Source organism: Chelonoidis abingdonii, chromosome 1, assembly GCF_003597395.2.
Source record: "Chelonoidis abingdonii isolate Lonesome George chromosome 1, CheloAbing_2.0, whole genome shotgun sequence".
NCBI classification, from domain to species: Eukaryota; Metazoa; Chordata; order Testudines; family Testudinidae; genus Chelonoidis; species Chelonoidis abingdonii.
The window spans coordinates 243,521,562-243,536,971 of record NC_133769.1 but is presented as its reverse complement, the minus strand read 5'-3'; the positions used below and the strand labels follow the sequence as shown (position 1 = coordinate 243,536,971).

The 15,410-nt window shown below is 38.3% G+C and overlaps 1 protein-coding gene across 1 annotated transcript; it reads left to right on the top strand.

Annotated features, from left to right (window-relative positions):
- Nucleotides 1–2,972: 2,972 nt before the first annotated feature.
- On the top strand, nt 2,973–10,599 carry XG (Xg glycoprotein (Xg blood group)). The gene is made up of 7 exons (XM_075064277.1): nt 2,973–3,057; nt 3,425–3,475; nt 5,152–5,217; nt 6,877–6,933; nt 8,809–8,847; nt 9,181–9,300; nt 10,473–10,599. The coding sequence occupies exons 1-7, from the start codon at nt 2,973–2,975 to the stop codon at nt 10,487–10,489; spliced, it is 435 nt and encodes a 144-aa protein (XP_074920378.1). The 3' UTR covers nt 10,490–10,599.
- The last annotated feature ends 4,811 nt before the right edge of the window (nt 10,600–15,410 follow it).

Sequence of the window (15,410 nt, the reverse complement as noted above, 5' to 3'; positions counted from 1 at the left end):
GTCAGGTGCTCTAACTGGAGTCAGGTGCTCTAATTGGCCACAGCTGTTCTAGCTAATCTAAAGCAAACCTTCCTCCCTTGGCAGGGAATAAGGCCCCCTGCTAACACTCTTATGCTGCCCTCTGGCCATGCTGTATCACAGCATTTTCTGGTCGCCTGACTTAGGTACACAAATCTCTAGTGTGCTTGCACTTCAGGTTCTTTGTGCATGAACAACCATAACTAGTGAATACACATTGGTGGATTTGCAGATCTAAAGTGGGTGCCATTTGAATATTTTGGTCTAATTTATTTTCATTATATGACTATTAGTGGCTGAGTTTGTTTAAGTCAGTCTGAGTCTTTGGAACAGTTCAGTCTGCAAGTCTGAACAAGGATCATTGTGAGGAATATAGTTAAATAGATGCAATGTGAAAGGCAGAGGGGAAAAATCAGTAGAGACTTTCACAACAAAAATATGTATGGAAGCTTTTAAGAAAAATCACAGCAATTTCTAGGACAGAGCAAGCATACTAAGCACAAATCTATAGCATTAGGCTTCCATAACTGAAGCCAGTGGGGTTAGTGGAGCTGTCTGGGTATTACTGAAGGTAGAATTTGGCCCTAATTTCCCAGTTGTCTACCTAGAAGATTCATATCTGCAAGTATAAAATGTAATATAAAACAGGATTTGGCAGGAGTTGTGAGGACTGCAGTAGGGATTTAGGCACCTAAACCCAAGATTTAGGCACCTACATACCTTGTGGACTGAGGCTTTTCAGCTTCTCTCAGAGACAATAAAAACCAGGTATCAGAACAGAATGTTTATATAGGCAAAAACCCTAAAGACAATCCAGCTTAGGTTTATGTTTTGCTGCTACTGCTGCTAAAGTTTACAATAAAGAAAAACTCCAGGAAGGGGACGTTTGGACCAGACCTAGTTTCTATATCTTGTGTTAGGAGCAAGAAGAGGAGAATGCTGTCAGTTTACACTGTGCTTAAATGTGTGTGTATGTATGGGGTAACCTCTGCTTTTATTACGGGTAGTAAAACAAACAGATTCCCCATGCTCTCACACCTCCTTAGGTCTTATTGCTTAGGACTAGAAATCTAAGAACCCACTGATTTCAATCAGGATTAGATCAGTCCTTAAGGCAGGGGAGGTAATAGTTGAATGGTGAGTAATGTTCTAAAATATTCAGTCAATTAAATAAGAGAAAATCTTACTCAAATTATGTTAACTGGATGGTCTGGTTTTGTGACCTACTTTCCCCTTCATAATATAGGTTTTCAAAAGCAACATACTGTTGGACAAGGGTAGTCTTGTTTTATAGCTCATTCTTTGGAATTCCAACAATATATTATCATTCCTGTCAGAGTGTGTGGCTATATAATTAAGTCCTCAAAACATGCACTTCAATTAAAGTGTAGTATAAAAATAAAAATGTTTTAAACTTGTACCTTGTGATCCCTCTCATTTGAGGATCTCAGTATTTTACCAATGTTTATTAAGCCTTCTAAGAGCTTTGTGAGTTACAGAAGTGCCACTCTACTATTATAGGCGGCAGTGTTGCCTATTCGTGGCTCTGCCATTGGTTCGTGGGATGACCTTGGAAAAATTATTTCCCTCCGTGTGCCTCAATTTCTCCATCTGTAAAAGGGGGATAATGATACTCCCTTAGTAAAGCATTTGGGGACCTACTGATGAAAAGTGCTATATAATATCTAGGCATTATTATCCCCTTTATACAGACTGATAAACAGACACAGATCAAGTGACTTGCCTGAGGTCACACACAAAGTCAGTGGCAGAGCTGGGAATAAAAGCCATGACTTTGACTCTTAGAAACTCTTTTTTTTTTTTTCACTTTGTGCCAGCTGTTCTTGTGTTTGGTCTCCACAGATATTAAGGAGTGGATGAAGACAAATAGTGCTGCATTTTGCATGAAAGTCAGTGGCTGCTTATTTAATAAAGAGGTGATCTACAAAAGCTTTTCAGTTAAAGCAAAAAATGCCAATCACCACAACAAAAAGGAAATCCCAAATCACTAACAGATCAGTAGACTCTGTTACAAGCTGTTAGGATACAATATTTTAAATCTTTCTCAGCTTTATTGTCCTGCCAAGTACTCATGTCAGGATGGTGTTTTTTCTCTTCTAACAATTAATCACATCACTAACACCTAAAACAGAGCAGGAAGATATTTTTCTTTCAGATGTTTCAGGGTGCAGTGGAGAGCAAATGGGTGTAGATAACAAACACACTTTGACAGCTGTAAATGCTGCCATATGTCAGAGGAAGAAGTCAAACTGTGCAGATTTAATTTACAAGTGATTTCAAGGCAGATGTGTCAGTAAAATTTTTAACCAGATCTGTAAAGTTGAGCTGTTAAAACACTAATGAATTTATTAAAATCACTTTTCCTGGTTGTGGTATAACATGCCACTGGTGACACCGATTCACCCAGGGTTGTTGGCAGCGGTGATCAAACCTGGGACCTGTGCAGTTTAATGCATGAGCCTCAACTCCAGGAGCAAAAAGACACATCTCATTTAACAAGCAGATGCATCAATCATTAGCTGGCTTAACCACCACTGGGGGGAGACAGAGTGCCACTCTGAGCAAACAGTTTGAAAGTGCTGTGCAAAATCATGTTTCTGTTTCTTTGGACACACTGTGGGTTTCTGGCTGCTGTACTTGCCTTCCATAATGAGCAAAGCATGCTCTTCAAAGGAATTTTTACATTTTGATTACGGGCCAAATCCTTCCTGTTCTATTGGAGTGAGTTTCCCCTTTGAATTGAATGGGCTAGTTTGTGTGATCACACAAAGGTCCCCCGGCAGAGCAGGGTTCATGAACAGCTTCCTCTGGCATGTACCCCTTTATTGGACTTTCCACCACCAGGTGCCTGCATCCGATGCCTTGCCAGCAGCGCTGTGGCGGTGATTCACACACACAAAAATGAACACAAGACTAACTGAAATAGGTATAAAATGTTCCTACACACAGACATTAATGTGTGGTTTCTTTTGGTAGGTCAAGGTGATTTTGATTTATCTGATGCTCTTGATCATCCAGGTAAGTAAAACTGGGGAAAAAAAAAAAAAAAAGCCCTATTGTGCTTAATATTATTGCTACATCTTTAATACGTTTTCCATTTTATGAGAACTGGACCACAACATAAACTAATTTAATTTAAAGGACATTCATAAAAGTCAGTAGGACATGCTGGATTTAGCACTTTTGATAATCGGGCTATTTTTTAAAATGTGCTTAAATTCAGGTTCTATTTTAAAAGAATCTTGGCCATAGGACCTTAGCACTTAATTTGTGGTCTCAATGATGCTTATGTTTTCTTCATCTAGAATATTTATCAAGCTTTACAGATCCCTTTGATGTATTGTTTCAGTTTGTATTGATTTTGTGGTCTCACTGTGTCTCATAGGGGAAACAATTACTAAGAAGCCTCCACCGGCTACCAAAAGGCCAATGTTTGGTGAGTAATAAATTTAAATTGGCTAATGGTTCATGACAATGATCTCAGATTTGTAGCTCCTACAAGATTCATCATGATGTGTGCCATGTGCAGGTATAGGCTAAAAAAAAAGTATTAAAGGAACTCTCTTGGACATTTACCAAATAATAAGAGTTCCTTAATGGGTATAATATGGCTTTAGACAGTGACTGGACAACACTGAAATTGTATTGGCTGATAATTTTTGGTAATCTCTTACCTGCCCTGAAATCCCCAAAGAACACACAAATAGACAACTGTAGCTTTTGTGTTTGCTTTACTAAACATTTGTGCAGGGGAAAAGACAAGTCCACAACAAATAACTTTTAAAAAATGTTATTAGTGTTGGAGACTAAAGTCTTACATACGTGGGACTTTAAAATTTGGTGGATCCTCTCTTCTGGCATTTACTTGTTAGCATGGCTTTTAATAGTTCTAAAACAGGCTATGCCAATGAAGAGAAATGAGCTGTGAATGGTAAAGGAGGACTAGAAAGTTTTAAAGCCATAAACTCTGGAGGAGATTGGATGAGATTGGATGTGACAAACTAATTTTAAAAGGGTAAACCTTTTTTTCTCATTGTCTCCATTTAAAAATACTTTTTATTTGATTATGATATTCCATATACTACACTGAAAGAAAATTAAAGTTCTAAAATGAAGCATTCATGAATCAGGAAATGGATAAGGTTGTTGTGCAATCTTAATTTAGCTCCCTTGTGACTATGCATTATGGTAGAGTCTTTCACTACACAATCACAGTTTTTTCCCCCTCAGGAATCCTGTCTCATTCAGTGCACAAGTTGGACATTGTTCTATGTATGTGGCAGCTGTTAAATATTTGTATTGTCACTATGTGGTGCATGGCTTCATGTTTTATACATTGCAGTGTCCCAGCCCCCACATTATATGAGGCCAAAAGTCCTTTCTTACCTCTGTCTCTTATACCATACACTGAACAAATAATATAGTGCATGGAGCAGGACTGCTGCCTCATTTAATCATAAAAATCTAGATAGATGTACTCTCCCACTTTCCCTGCTTCATTACACTACATCTTTAGGGAAATGGGTGGGGTCCTGTGTCTATGTCAATGGGGTGGAGTTCCTCTAGATTAAGGAACCCCTCCTTGTGTATCTCTACATATTATTCAAAAGAAGTCACTGTCTGTTTAGAGCTCCGCCTCATTCCGTACTCACCCTCAAAGACCATATTTCACACAGACCTGCACACTCTAAATGAAATTCCGCTCAACTTTTCTGTGCATGTGTAACTGCAATAGAAGTTAAAAGATTGTCTACTGAATAGAAAATTCCACTCAACTCGCGTGCGCATATGTGCAGCACCAATGAAATGTTGGCAGATCGTTAGTACAACAAAAAACAGTGTACATGCATGAAGCATGTTTTAAAATCTTTACAACTTGTCCAAAGCAAAACTGATTTTCACCAGCTCCCAGAAGGCATATGAGCTACTTGGGGACTCTGTCCTCTGATTAAAGGTGTCCCCTGCCCAACCCCACTATATTCCTACTCAAAGTAGCTGAACAGTTTTTGCTCAAACATTCTAAAAAAGTGCTCCTGGGCTGAGAACAAATGTTTCCAGTGTTCGACCAAAAGATAAAAGTTCTTAAAATCTTGAAATCTTTATTGCTAATAGATGATCATCCAAAACCTCACCCACGTCCTCCTCACAAGCCGCAGCCGGGAAGCTATGGCAATGATGGTGGTAAGGATATTTTTGTGCATTAAATTTATGGATGATATACTTGTGGAGATTAAGAAAGGGGGAGACCCACATCAGGGCCCTAATTGTAACCTGGCTGATCACTACTTCCCACCACCCAACACAGATGTAATGAGGTTGAGTAGTGTCCGCAAAAGAGAAACTAAAACAACTAATCATTCCTCAAAGAAGGCTTTTCATGATTTACGACTATAAAGGCAACATAGACAGAATAAGAAGAGAATAATTAAAGACCAGCACCGAATTAGGATTAATATAAATGGCAGGTTATACTGAAGACAGGCACAGTGACAAGCAAAGCTACTATCTCTTATCAACTACTAGCTCTACCTGAACTGTGCCCGTTCCCAGCAAGGCACAAGAACCTATACAGTTATTATATATTGATTAACTATTTACTACTACTATTCCTAAGCAATTTACTATTACTATTAACCAACTTACTTTTACTTCTAAACAATTTACTAGTATAATTAAACTATAATATCCATACAGACTGAAGATTAACAGCTCGAGCACAATCAGACTTCTTTGCTTCAAAACCTTACCCTGCATTTTCCCGAGAATACATTACCCTTCAGTCGACTGCTTTCCGCAGTGGCCAGACACAGATAGTCAGTGAAGTGCAAGTCCCTTCGGTTCAGGGTGTGTGTGTGAGCCCGATCAAAGAGAGATCTCTTTTAGGTCAATACACACACACACACACCTTTGCACCTCTTTATACATTATTTTTTGGCCGTATTCCAAAGCAGGTCAACCAGTTAAGGTGGCCAAATGTCTTAGTGTGGTATTTTGCAGTTGTTTTGACCTTATGAACTGTGCACTTGTGCCTTGCTCATCTTTTCTTTATGTGGCCAGTTGTCCTAACTGTGGTCAGTTTGCTAGACTCAAAAACATATGTCAGCCTAAAGAAGTATCTGGTTGCAGTGCGTAGTAACCATAAGTCCATATCTAATTTCATAGAGCTTCCTTTTTTGATTAATCTTAGTCTATAAAGCTTCCTAGCTAGATTTTGCTTATGCTTGGATTTTATTGTGCTCGCTCTTTGAAGCTTCCCAGAAGTTTGTGGTCTAACACTGCTTGACAAGACTTATGCTTACAGAGAAGCCTCCCATTAGGCCTAACACTGATACATTAATCACAATACTCTGATGATGCACTTATTTATTAACCACTGTAGGGAACGTTTGGTTTGCTATGTGGTTGTTTGTATGTTCAACTTTCCAGATCCACTTGTTGAAAAAGGTTACTGGGTCTTAGTGTCTGTCCAACAAAGTATATCTAGCCTGAACAATTTACAAGCTATTGGACCCTAAAATCATGTTGATAATCATCTTGTTTTCCCTTCCACTCCTGTTGACAAATTTAGCTGCACCTATTCTGGGAATGGATAGGAACCAAAAATTTTCTATTGACATGACTGGAATTCTAGCCTTCAAATAGATTCTAATGGTTGACCTTGAGGTGAAAGACAGAAAGTGGGCTCTAAGTCCGAAAGGTCTGTCTCCACTTAAGGAACCTGGGGGAATGATCCTCTCTTAGGACACCAAGAATAAACAGGCCATGGTAGTGGAAGGGAGGGAGAAAAGATGAAATTTCAGATAATTTTGAATAATGAATAACATTTTAATTTTACAGACAGGTTCAGTGACTTAGATCTCAATGATGGGAAACCTCTACCCCCAAGGCCCGCAGGTACTGTATGCCAATTCTGTTGAATATTTCACAACTTCTCTCATATAGTCATATCCCACAGCTGCCTATTTTTGCTTTAGACTTGCATGTAGCTGGTATAGGGCCAGATTCTCCTACTCTTACACATATTGAGCAATCTCTTGCTCCACAAATAGTGCTAAAAGATGTTGACTGGTCAGTCCTGAAGAGAGAAATCACTTTAAGAACATGCGTAAGCAGGGTGGATTTGATTTAAATCACTAGTCAGGAAGACTTGATTTTATCATAGTTTTCTAGGTAAAAGTTTAGCCTTGTAGGTTGTTATAACCTTAATACATATTCTTCACAGCTCAGAGATAGATGTAGGTTTCATTTTTAGAAGGTACACACTATACATTTTTAAACAGGTGATTTATTCTGAAAACTTTTCAGATTAGTTTTACAGCTATATCAGAACATGAATGATTGTTTGGTTATTTCATTTACCAAAGGTAACTGAAGCAGATATTTATGAAGTCATTGGGAAGAGAAATATCTCCAATTCAACAGGTTAATCATTAATATTTGGAGGATTTTCTTGCCATGCTTTATTAGGAGGAGAACATCACCAGACAGACATTTAAATTGTTTTATTTAACTAAAAAAACAACGTTAAGTATTCTGGTTTTTTTTTCTTCAACAGCAAACATATAATATTTTAACAAAACAAGCATATGTCCCTTGCTTCTCACATTTATCTCCAGACTTCTTCTCGTTGTCCAGCTCTATTCTGCCCCCAATAATCTTCTATTCATTGAATGTTTTCAAACTTTGCACTCTTAGAGAGAGGTAAGAGGCTGACTCTTTGTACACAATTTACAGAAGGACACTAGAGATAAGGTCTGTTATTTCTCACTGCTATATATTATTTATTTATTTAAAACATTTTTGCTGTTAAAAAGCATGTTACCTCTGAAGACACACATCCACAGTTTGAGAACTGAAAAACAAAGCATCTCTAAGCTTCTAGACTGATCACTGAGTCTCATTGAGTAGTTAGAAAGATTAACCTAAATAATCTATACAGAAGCCTGTGGAACTCCATAAGAATGGGTGCCTATGAACTATTGGAACTCATTTACAAAACTTTTCTTAAACATTACATGAATATATTGTCTCATACTATAGAATTAGAATTTATAATCCCTATTCCATGATGAGATACCTTTGAGCTATAATGTATCTTAATTAAAACTATCTTTAGATAGGTTTTTTCCTCAAAAAGCATTTTATAAAAAAATGCTATTTTTTTTTCATTTTTTATTTTTTAAAAATCATTGATTTTTTTATCCACCCTGTGCTTAAGTGCTTTGCTAGGTTGGAAAGGGTCGTCTGCACTTTGCAGGATTGGGCCCATGGTCTGGTTGAATTCAGTGGCACTACTTACAGATTAAGGGGCTATTCAGAGGGCATAAAGGTGGAAGCATAGGGCCTATAGTGAGTCAGCCAGTGGCTCCCCGGGTGGTTGTCTGCCAGTGGAGACTAGCCAGAGTGTTGCAGTGTTCTGGCTACTCCCCTGTCTCACACCCCATGCTGACAGCTGTCTTTTATTTGAAATTTACAACATTTTTTATGAATGTGGGTAAGCAGTTTCAGCCCCATTTTATTGGGTGGGGGGTGATTAGTATTATCATTCTGAGGAAATTAAGACAGAGGAGTGACACAATGTGCCTCCAAAAAGTTAAGGTTGAAGTCAGGATTAGAACCCACATTTCCTTACTCTCATTCCCTAGTTCTTACCAAATATCATTTTGCAGACTGCCTCTGCATGGGATTTGTTGTTGTTTTGCTGTGTGTTAGCTGTGACTTTTCTCCAAAAGGTTTCTTCCAACAATGAAGTTATTTCCTGTTTTCCAGGAGAAAAGGAGAGTAATGTCAATCATGGTGGAAACACTGGTCAGTAAATACATATATACATATTATCTTATAGTATATTTAGGACAGTCTTAACTGAACCAAAAGAGTTTTAAAACCCATATAAAACATTTGTGTAGATAAGTCACTATTTTCTTGTTTGTAGGAATATTATGGTTTCTGGTCCTTATATATATATATTTAAAAATGTTTTATTTCATGCTGCAAATGAAATTCAAAGTTGTATGAAGACTTTCTCATGTCAAACTGTGTTTGCAATGATTTGTTATTATGGGTCAGTGTCCACTTTATGTACTCTAAAATAAGGATGCTCTTTTGTTACTTCTGAAGAAAAAACACTTTTTCTTCCAATAGATTCTGGATTAGTTGCTGGAGTTACGTCACCTGTGATTTCTGTGCTTGTGCTGTTAATTATTGTAACAGTAGCTGGTTACACAGCTTACAAGAAGAAGCAACTCTGTTTTAAAGCTAATGGTAAGATTTACACTAGTTTTTTTGTTCTCTTTTTGGAACTGTGGCAGATCTTGACTGAAACAGCACTTTCTTATTTCTTGTAATGTAAATTAAAACCATCTTGTACATTCTTTTTGCACATTATATACTTTGGTGGTTGTTTTTGTACCACAGAAAACATTAGCTGAAAATGTGCGTAGTGGATGGGCATGGAGGGAATAAGTGACCGATATATATCTGTTTCAGTCTCTGAGTTTGGATACTAAAATATAGTGCACCTGTTTTAAAGAATTCATTTTACTCCACTCAAATAGTTGCAAGACCTATAATGTTTCAAGTAGTAATTGCAGCTTCATTGTTCAGCTTTAGTTTTTGTATTGCATTTGCACAACCTCAGTGCTATGTGCTTCCCAGAGTGGAAGACACTATCTCTGCCCTGAAGAGTGCAGAGTCCTGAATATAAACTTATATTTAAAATATTTTTATTCCTAGACACAAATTTAATGAAACTGAAATTAAGGTTGAAAATTCATGGATGTGATAGACAGTCAGATGCTGCCCGATAAGAAGTGCATATGTCATAATGAATTAAATATTTAGGTGGGATTTTCAAAGTTGCTTACAGCTGGCCTAACTTGGCTTCCATTGAAGTCAATGGGAGTTTTACTACTGACTTCCATGAGAGCAGATTTTGCTTTTGAAAATCTCAATCTTAGCCCCCGCCCTGAGGCGCCCCACCCCCACGGCAGCCCCCCCCCGCCCTGATGCACCCCCCCGTGGCAGCTCCCCACTCTCCACCCTGAGGTGCCACCTCCGCCCCAGCTCACCCCTGCTCCACCTCCACCCCGAGCACGCCGTCGTTGCTTCACATCTCCCGCCTCCCAGGCTTGTGGCGCTTGGGGGGCGGCTGAAGATCCGGCCATCATGGTCACTGCTGAAGAAATGCTGCCCCCCAAGCGGTCGCCTAAATGGTTGGACTGGCCCTGGGGGTAGGATTATAGCATCAGTGCATCCCATGAGCAGCCTCTGCCATCGGAGAGCCTATAGAGCCCACAGAAGGAGCAGTGAGACAGGACAAAGGTTATCTGTCCTTCTGTAGGGGCAGGGAGGAGCTGTATTAAAGGATATTGTATAGATCTGAATAAGCATCCATTCCAGAATATTTAAATTTTCTTTATAATCTTCCATTTTAGGTGGGACAACTGTGTAAGCTGGCAAGAGAGGAACTGCCCAGTGATAATGAATATTTTCTGCACAACACTGGACTACTTATTGTTAAGATGTACTTAAGTAATATATGAATGGGTAATATAGTACAATCTGATACATATTATACATTTGAATGTATATTTTGGTTCAGATGCTAACTCCGTGATAATTTCTCAATTATGTGCTATATTTTTCTAAGGGTAAAGGTTTGTGTCTGAGCATTGGGTTCACAGAATATTTCGTGTTATTTCTATGCCTATTTGTTTTTTTAAAAACCAGGTTAATACTTTAGGTGATGAGAAAAAACAAACTTTCACCTATGTGTTGTACTGGTGCTCTCTTGTATATTTGTATTTTTTGTAAAGTTTGAGGCAAATACTTGAAAAGTTTAAAGATTTTACTTTCCTTTATTTTATGCTTTACATCTGAATTCTGCTGAGTAGAAAAATCTGTAGTTGAAGAAAGCATTTTCATCATTCATTTTTCAAAAAATGACAAGGGAGATGTACTGTGTACTGCAAAACTATCGATAGAAAGGAAGCCCCAAATCAATCATATATGAGGGGCACACATTGATTTTAAGTGTGTTAAGTTCTACAAATCTTGCTTGAACCCTGCTTCTTTTCTATGAAATTTCTTAATATAGAAAGGGCTACTTCCAGAATCCATTAGTCAGTGCGTGCCTTCGCATTGTCTTTAATGGACTGAATCAACCCCATCCATAGGTACCGGTTTTCAGGTAACTTGAAGACCCTGTAATAGAAACTAAATTGCGGTAGTTCTTTAAATCAGTCATCATAATCACCGCATTACTGGCCTTTTTACAAAAACAATTAGAATTTTCTTGTGGAGGAAGGAATCAATTTGATTACAGCTGTAGAATGCAAGGAGAATGCTTGTGGGTAGAAATCATGATGCTTTGAATTCTAAGCCCCATCTTGAGTCACATATAACCAATCTGTTAAATTTTATCTTTTTGATATGTATGTTGTACTTATGATTTTAACCATGTAGTCTCTATTCATCTTTAAACTCAGCATTTTCACCTTTATTTTACAAATGAACTACCATATATACTCGTTCATTAGCCCGTTCGTTTATAAGCCAACACCCCGCCCCCAGATGGTTAGGTAAAAATAGCAAAAACTGTATGACCCTTTCATAAGCTGACCCTATATTTCAGGGGGTGGCAAACTTTGGCTCCTGGTCCGTTAGGATAAGCTGCTAGTGGGCCTGGATGTTTTGTTTACTTGGAGCATCTGCAGGCACGGAGCCCCTCAGCTCCAATGTCCGTGGTTTGCCGTTCCCAGCCAATGGAAGCTGAGGGAAGCGCCACTTCCCACAGCTCCCATTGGCTGGGAACGACAAACTGTGGACACTGGAAGCTGAGGGTCTCCATGCCTGCAGACGCTCCAAGTAAACAAAACATCCAGGCCCACTAGCAGCCAGTGGCTTACCCTAACAGGCTGGGAGCCAAAGTTTTCCAACCCCTGCTATATTGTAAAAGCTGGCATCACAAGAAACACTCAAAAATTTTGCTATAATTATTTTAATGTTATCTAACGAAAAACATGTTGTTGTTATAATAATAACTGAACAAATATGTATTGACCTTCAAAATTACAGTCAATATTTAAAAGCCGTAAATGGATATTTAAAATAAGTAACTTAGAACAATATGAGACTTTAAAAAGTCTTAAAATCCTTCAAAGTCTGAATCAGTCTCTGATTCACCAAACAGTTCATTAAACTTAGCTTCAGTCACAGCTACACTTGCATTGTCATCATAGATGTCGGCAGTGTCGTCTTCAGACTCAGATCCCTTCTCATCATCAGCCTCTGTTGTGTCATCATCAAATACAGCATCATTTTCTGACCCGTCGAGTACATTGCTGATACAGCATTTCCTAAATGATTTTTCTATCATTTCCGAGCGAATGGACAACCACGCATCCTTGATCCACTGGGAGAGCAGATTGATTTCGGGCTTCATAAGATTCCCGCCTTTTGTCAACTTCACCATGCCTGAGCACATCCATTCAGACCACATTTTGCATAGCCTGTCTTTAAAGGATTTGTTCAGGCAGACATCAAGTGGTTGTAGAACAGAAGTCAAGCCTCCAGGTATTACAGCCAAAGTAGTTTTCATATTTTTGGCCACATTTTTCACTTCATCCGTCTTGTGTGCCCTGAACATGTCGCAAACGAGCAGAGCAGGTTTCTTGAAAAGTGCTCCTGGTCTCTTATTCCACACTGTTTCCAGCCATTCAATAGTCCCACTTTCATCCATCCATCCCTTTTCGTGTGCACATATGATGATACTAGCAGGAAATTTCATGTTTTTAGGAAAGGTTTTTCTTTTAAAAATAACAGGAGGGAGCTTTGATCCATTTGCCAAACACGATAAAACCACTGTAAAATGATTTTTTTCATGGCTTTAATTAAAACTGTTTTTTCACCAACAGTGGTTACTGTTCTGTTGCTCGGGATATCAAATGTCACTGGTGTTTTGTCCATATTTCCTATTTGTGACCGTTCAAATGCATATTCCTTTTGATATTTATAATAAACCTTTGGAAAGATTTGATTTTTTTCTTCAAGATCTCTCGGCAGCTTTTGCGCTATCTTTGTTCACTGACGAAGACAGAGACCATGATGGTTCATGAACCGAGTACACCAACCCACTGATGCGACAAACATTGATGGCTTTACTGACTTGTATTTGTTGCCTTTCGACATTTGCAGAGCACACAGACGAATTCCAGTTCTAGTGACAATGTACCCATTTTGTCGACATTCAACAACCCAATTATTGAGATTTTTCTCTAGCTCAGGAAATGAAGCGCACTTCGTTGGACATTTTTTCTTACTTCTTGGCATGTCTTTTAGTGTTTTATTTTTTCGCCATTCTCTTACTTGCTTCTCATTGATACAGAATTCACAAGCAGCGGCGCAATTATTGTTTGCTTCTGCATATTCAACAACTTCAAGTTTGAACGCCGTCTGATAAGCAGACCTTTTTCTTTTGATTTCACCGTTGTTCATTTTAAATACCAGTATGAAAATAGATTATTATTGTAGTTATAGATTTTGTAGGACTTTATATAGGAATGTCACATGCTTTATCATTGTCAAATTATTATTATTCTTTGTTTATTTCAAAGCAGGCCTGTAGATAGCCTGTTATCCCCACAGACATGCCAATTTCAATGTTATTAGAGATTCCATCGATTCTGCACGTTATATTTTCATATTGGCTCGAGACTTATGAGGTGCAATGGTAGAAATGCATGACAAGATCAAATTATACAGTAGTGGACTGACACCAGTGCTATAGTACTATCATTATTGTATTTTTCTGATTGGCTTGTAAGGCATAGCATTTTGTGAAATGCATGGGTCAAATGTCATGCAGATCTGCAGCAGTGCTCTTTTAGTATTCCTTTCAAACCAATCTAGTCCACTAAACAAAGCCTTTTCAACTTTAAAAGGCTTCAGTATTGACATCAATGAATGGGTCGGCAAACTTTTGGCTCCTGGCCTGTCAGGGTAAGCAGCTGGTGGGATGTTTTGTTTACTTGGAGCATCTGCAGGCATGAAGCCCCTCAGCTCTCCATGCCTGCAGACACTCCAGGTAAACAAAATGACAATGTATTAGATATTCAATGATTCCATAGAGTTTAAAATCATCAAATTGGTGTACACTCATTTATAAGCTGACCCCCACTCTTCGATGTGTCACTTTTTTACCAAAAATGTTCAGCTTATGAACGAGTATATACGGTATGTTGTGCTTTCAGTTACACATTAATGGTGGTAAGCCTGAAGATGTGCAATCTATGCTCGTTTAGTAAGAGAAAGGAACAATTAATGAAGAAATGAGCATGAAATTTTGTTTCTAAAGGTGATGAAAAGGTCATTTGACAAGAAAGAGCTTTTTCCACAAAAACACACACACACACACACACACACACACACACACACGGGTGACCAAATGTCCCGATATTAGGGGCTTTGTCTTACATATGCAACTATACCCCTGTGCCCCCATCCCCCAAATTGTCCTGATTCTTTACACTTGCTCTCTGGTCACCCTAACACACACACGCACACTCTCTCTCTTCCCTGCCCTTCTCCAAAAAAACCCCTAAAAGATAGTTTATATCCATTGCAATCCTCTCAGTAAATGAGGAAAGGAATTATTACGGGAAGGACATTTTAATCATGTCAGTAGGTGTTTTGAGCCTGTAATTTTGCGTATTCCCTTAATTCACTTCATATCTGAAGATGTTTTGACAACACACAAAGCAAATAACCTCTTTATAACTCTTTCACCTTTACATCACAGGTGACGTAAATTCTCTTTACCTTGATTTTAAGGAGATAAGATATTCCTTGAAACGTGTCAGACTACCATGTTGATGGTTAAAGCTACTTGATACATGCTATGTTAGAGCACAGACACAGACTTGACCTATTGAAGTATTAAGGGATTTCTGAAACAGGTGGTGCCACAGGTGAGCATTCAAATAATATATAACTCAGTGCATCTAGAAGGAAATTCTTATATCTTTCTCAGTTGTTTAATGTTAAAAAGATGTTTCTTTCTGTTCCATCCAGTGTAAACTTTCAATAAATACTTCTGTTTTATCTAAGATGAACTGGTGTTGGTTGTTATATTCTAGGAAACAATGATGGCTGATGCTTCTGAACAAAATAGATCTGTCATGTTAAAGGAGGCAGGGAACTATTCATGACACTTCATCTTTAAAGATATTTGGGAGTGTCAATGTATATTTCCTACAGTTTGAACTTTAGCGTTCAAAAGTGGCGACCTGCATGGACCCTTCTAAGCTTAATTCCTAGCTTAGATCTGATAGCGCTGCCACCAGCCAAAATATAGAGTTTGGCACACTTTCTGT

What these genes read in the sequence shown, in the direction of transcription:
- XG (XM_075064277.1), top strand. Translation starts at nt 2,973, where the DNA reads ATGTTCCTACACACAGACATTAATGTGTGGTTTCTTTTGGTAGGTCAA. An exon ending in TGATGCTCTTGATCATCCAG is followed by an intron (nt 3,058 to 3,424) that starts GTAAGTAAAACT and finishes TGTGTCTCATAG; the next exon opens with GGGAAACAATTACTAAGAAG. An exon ending in CAATCATGGTGGAAACACTG is followed by an intron (nt 8,848 to 9,180) that starts GTCAGTAAATAC and finishes TTCTTCCAATAG; the next exon opens with ATTCTGGATTAGTTGCTGGA.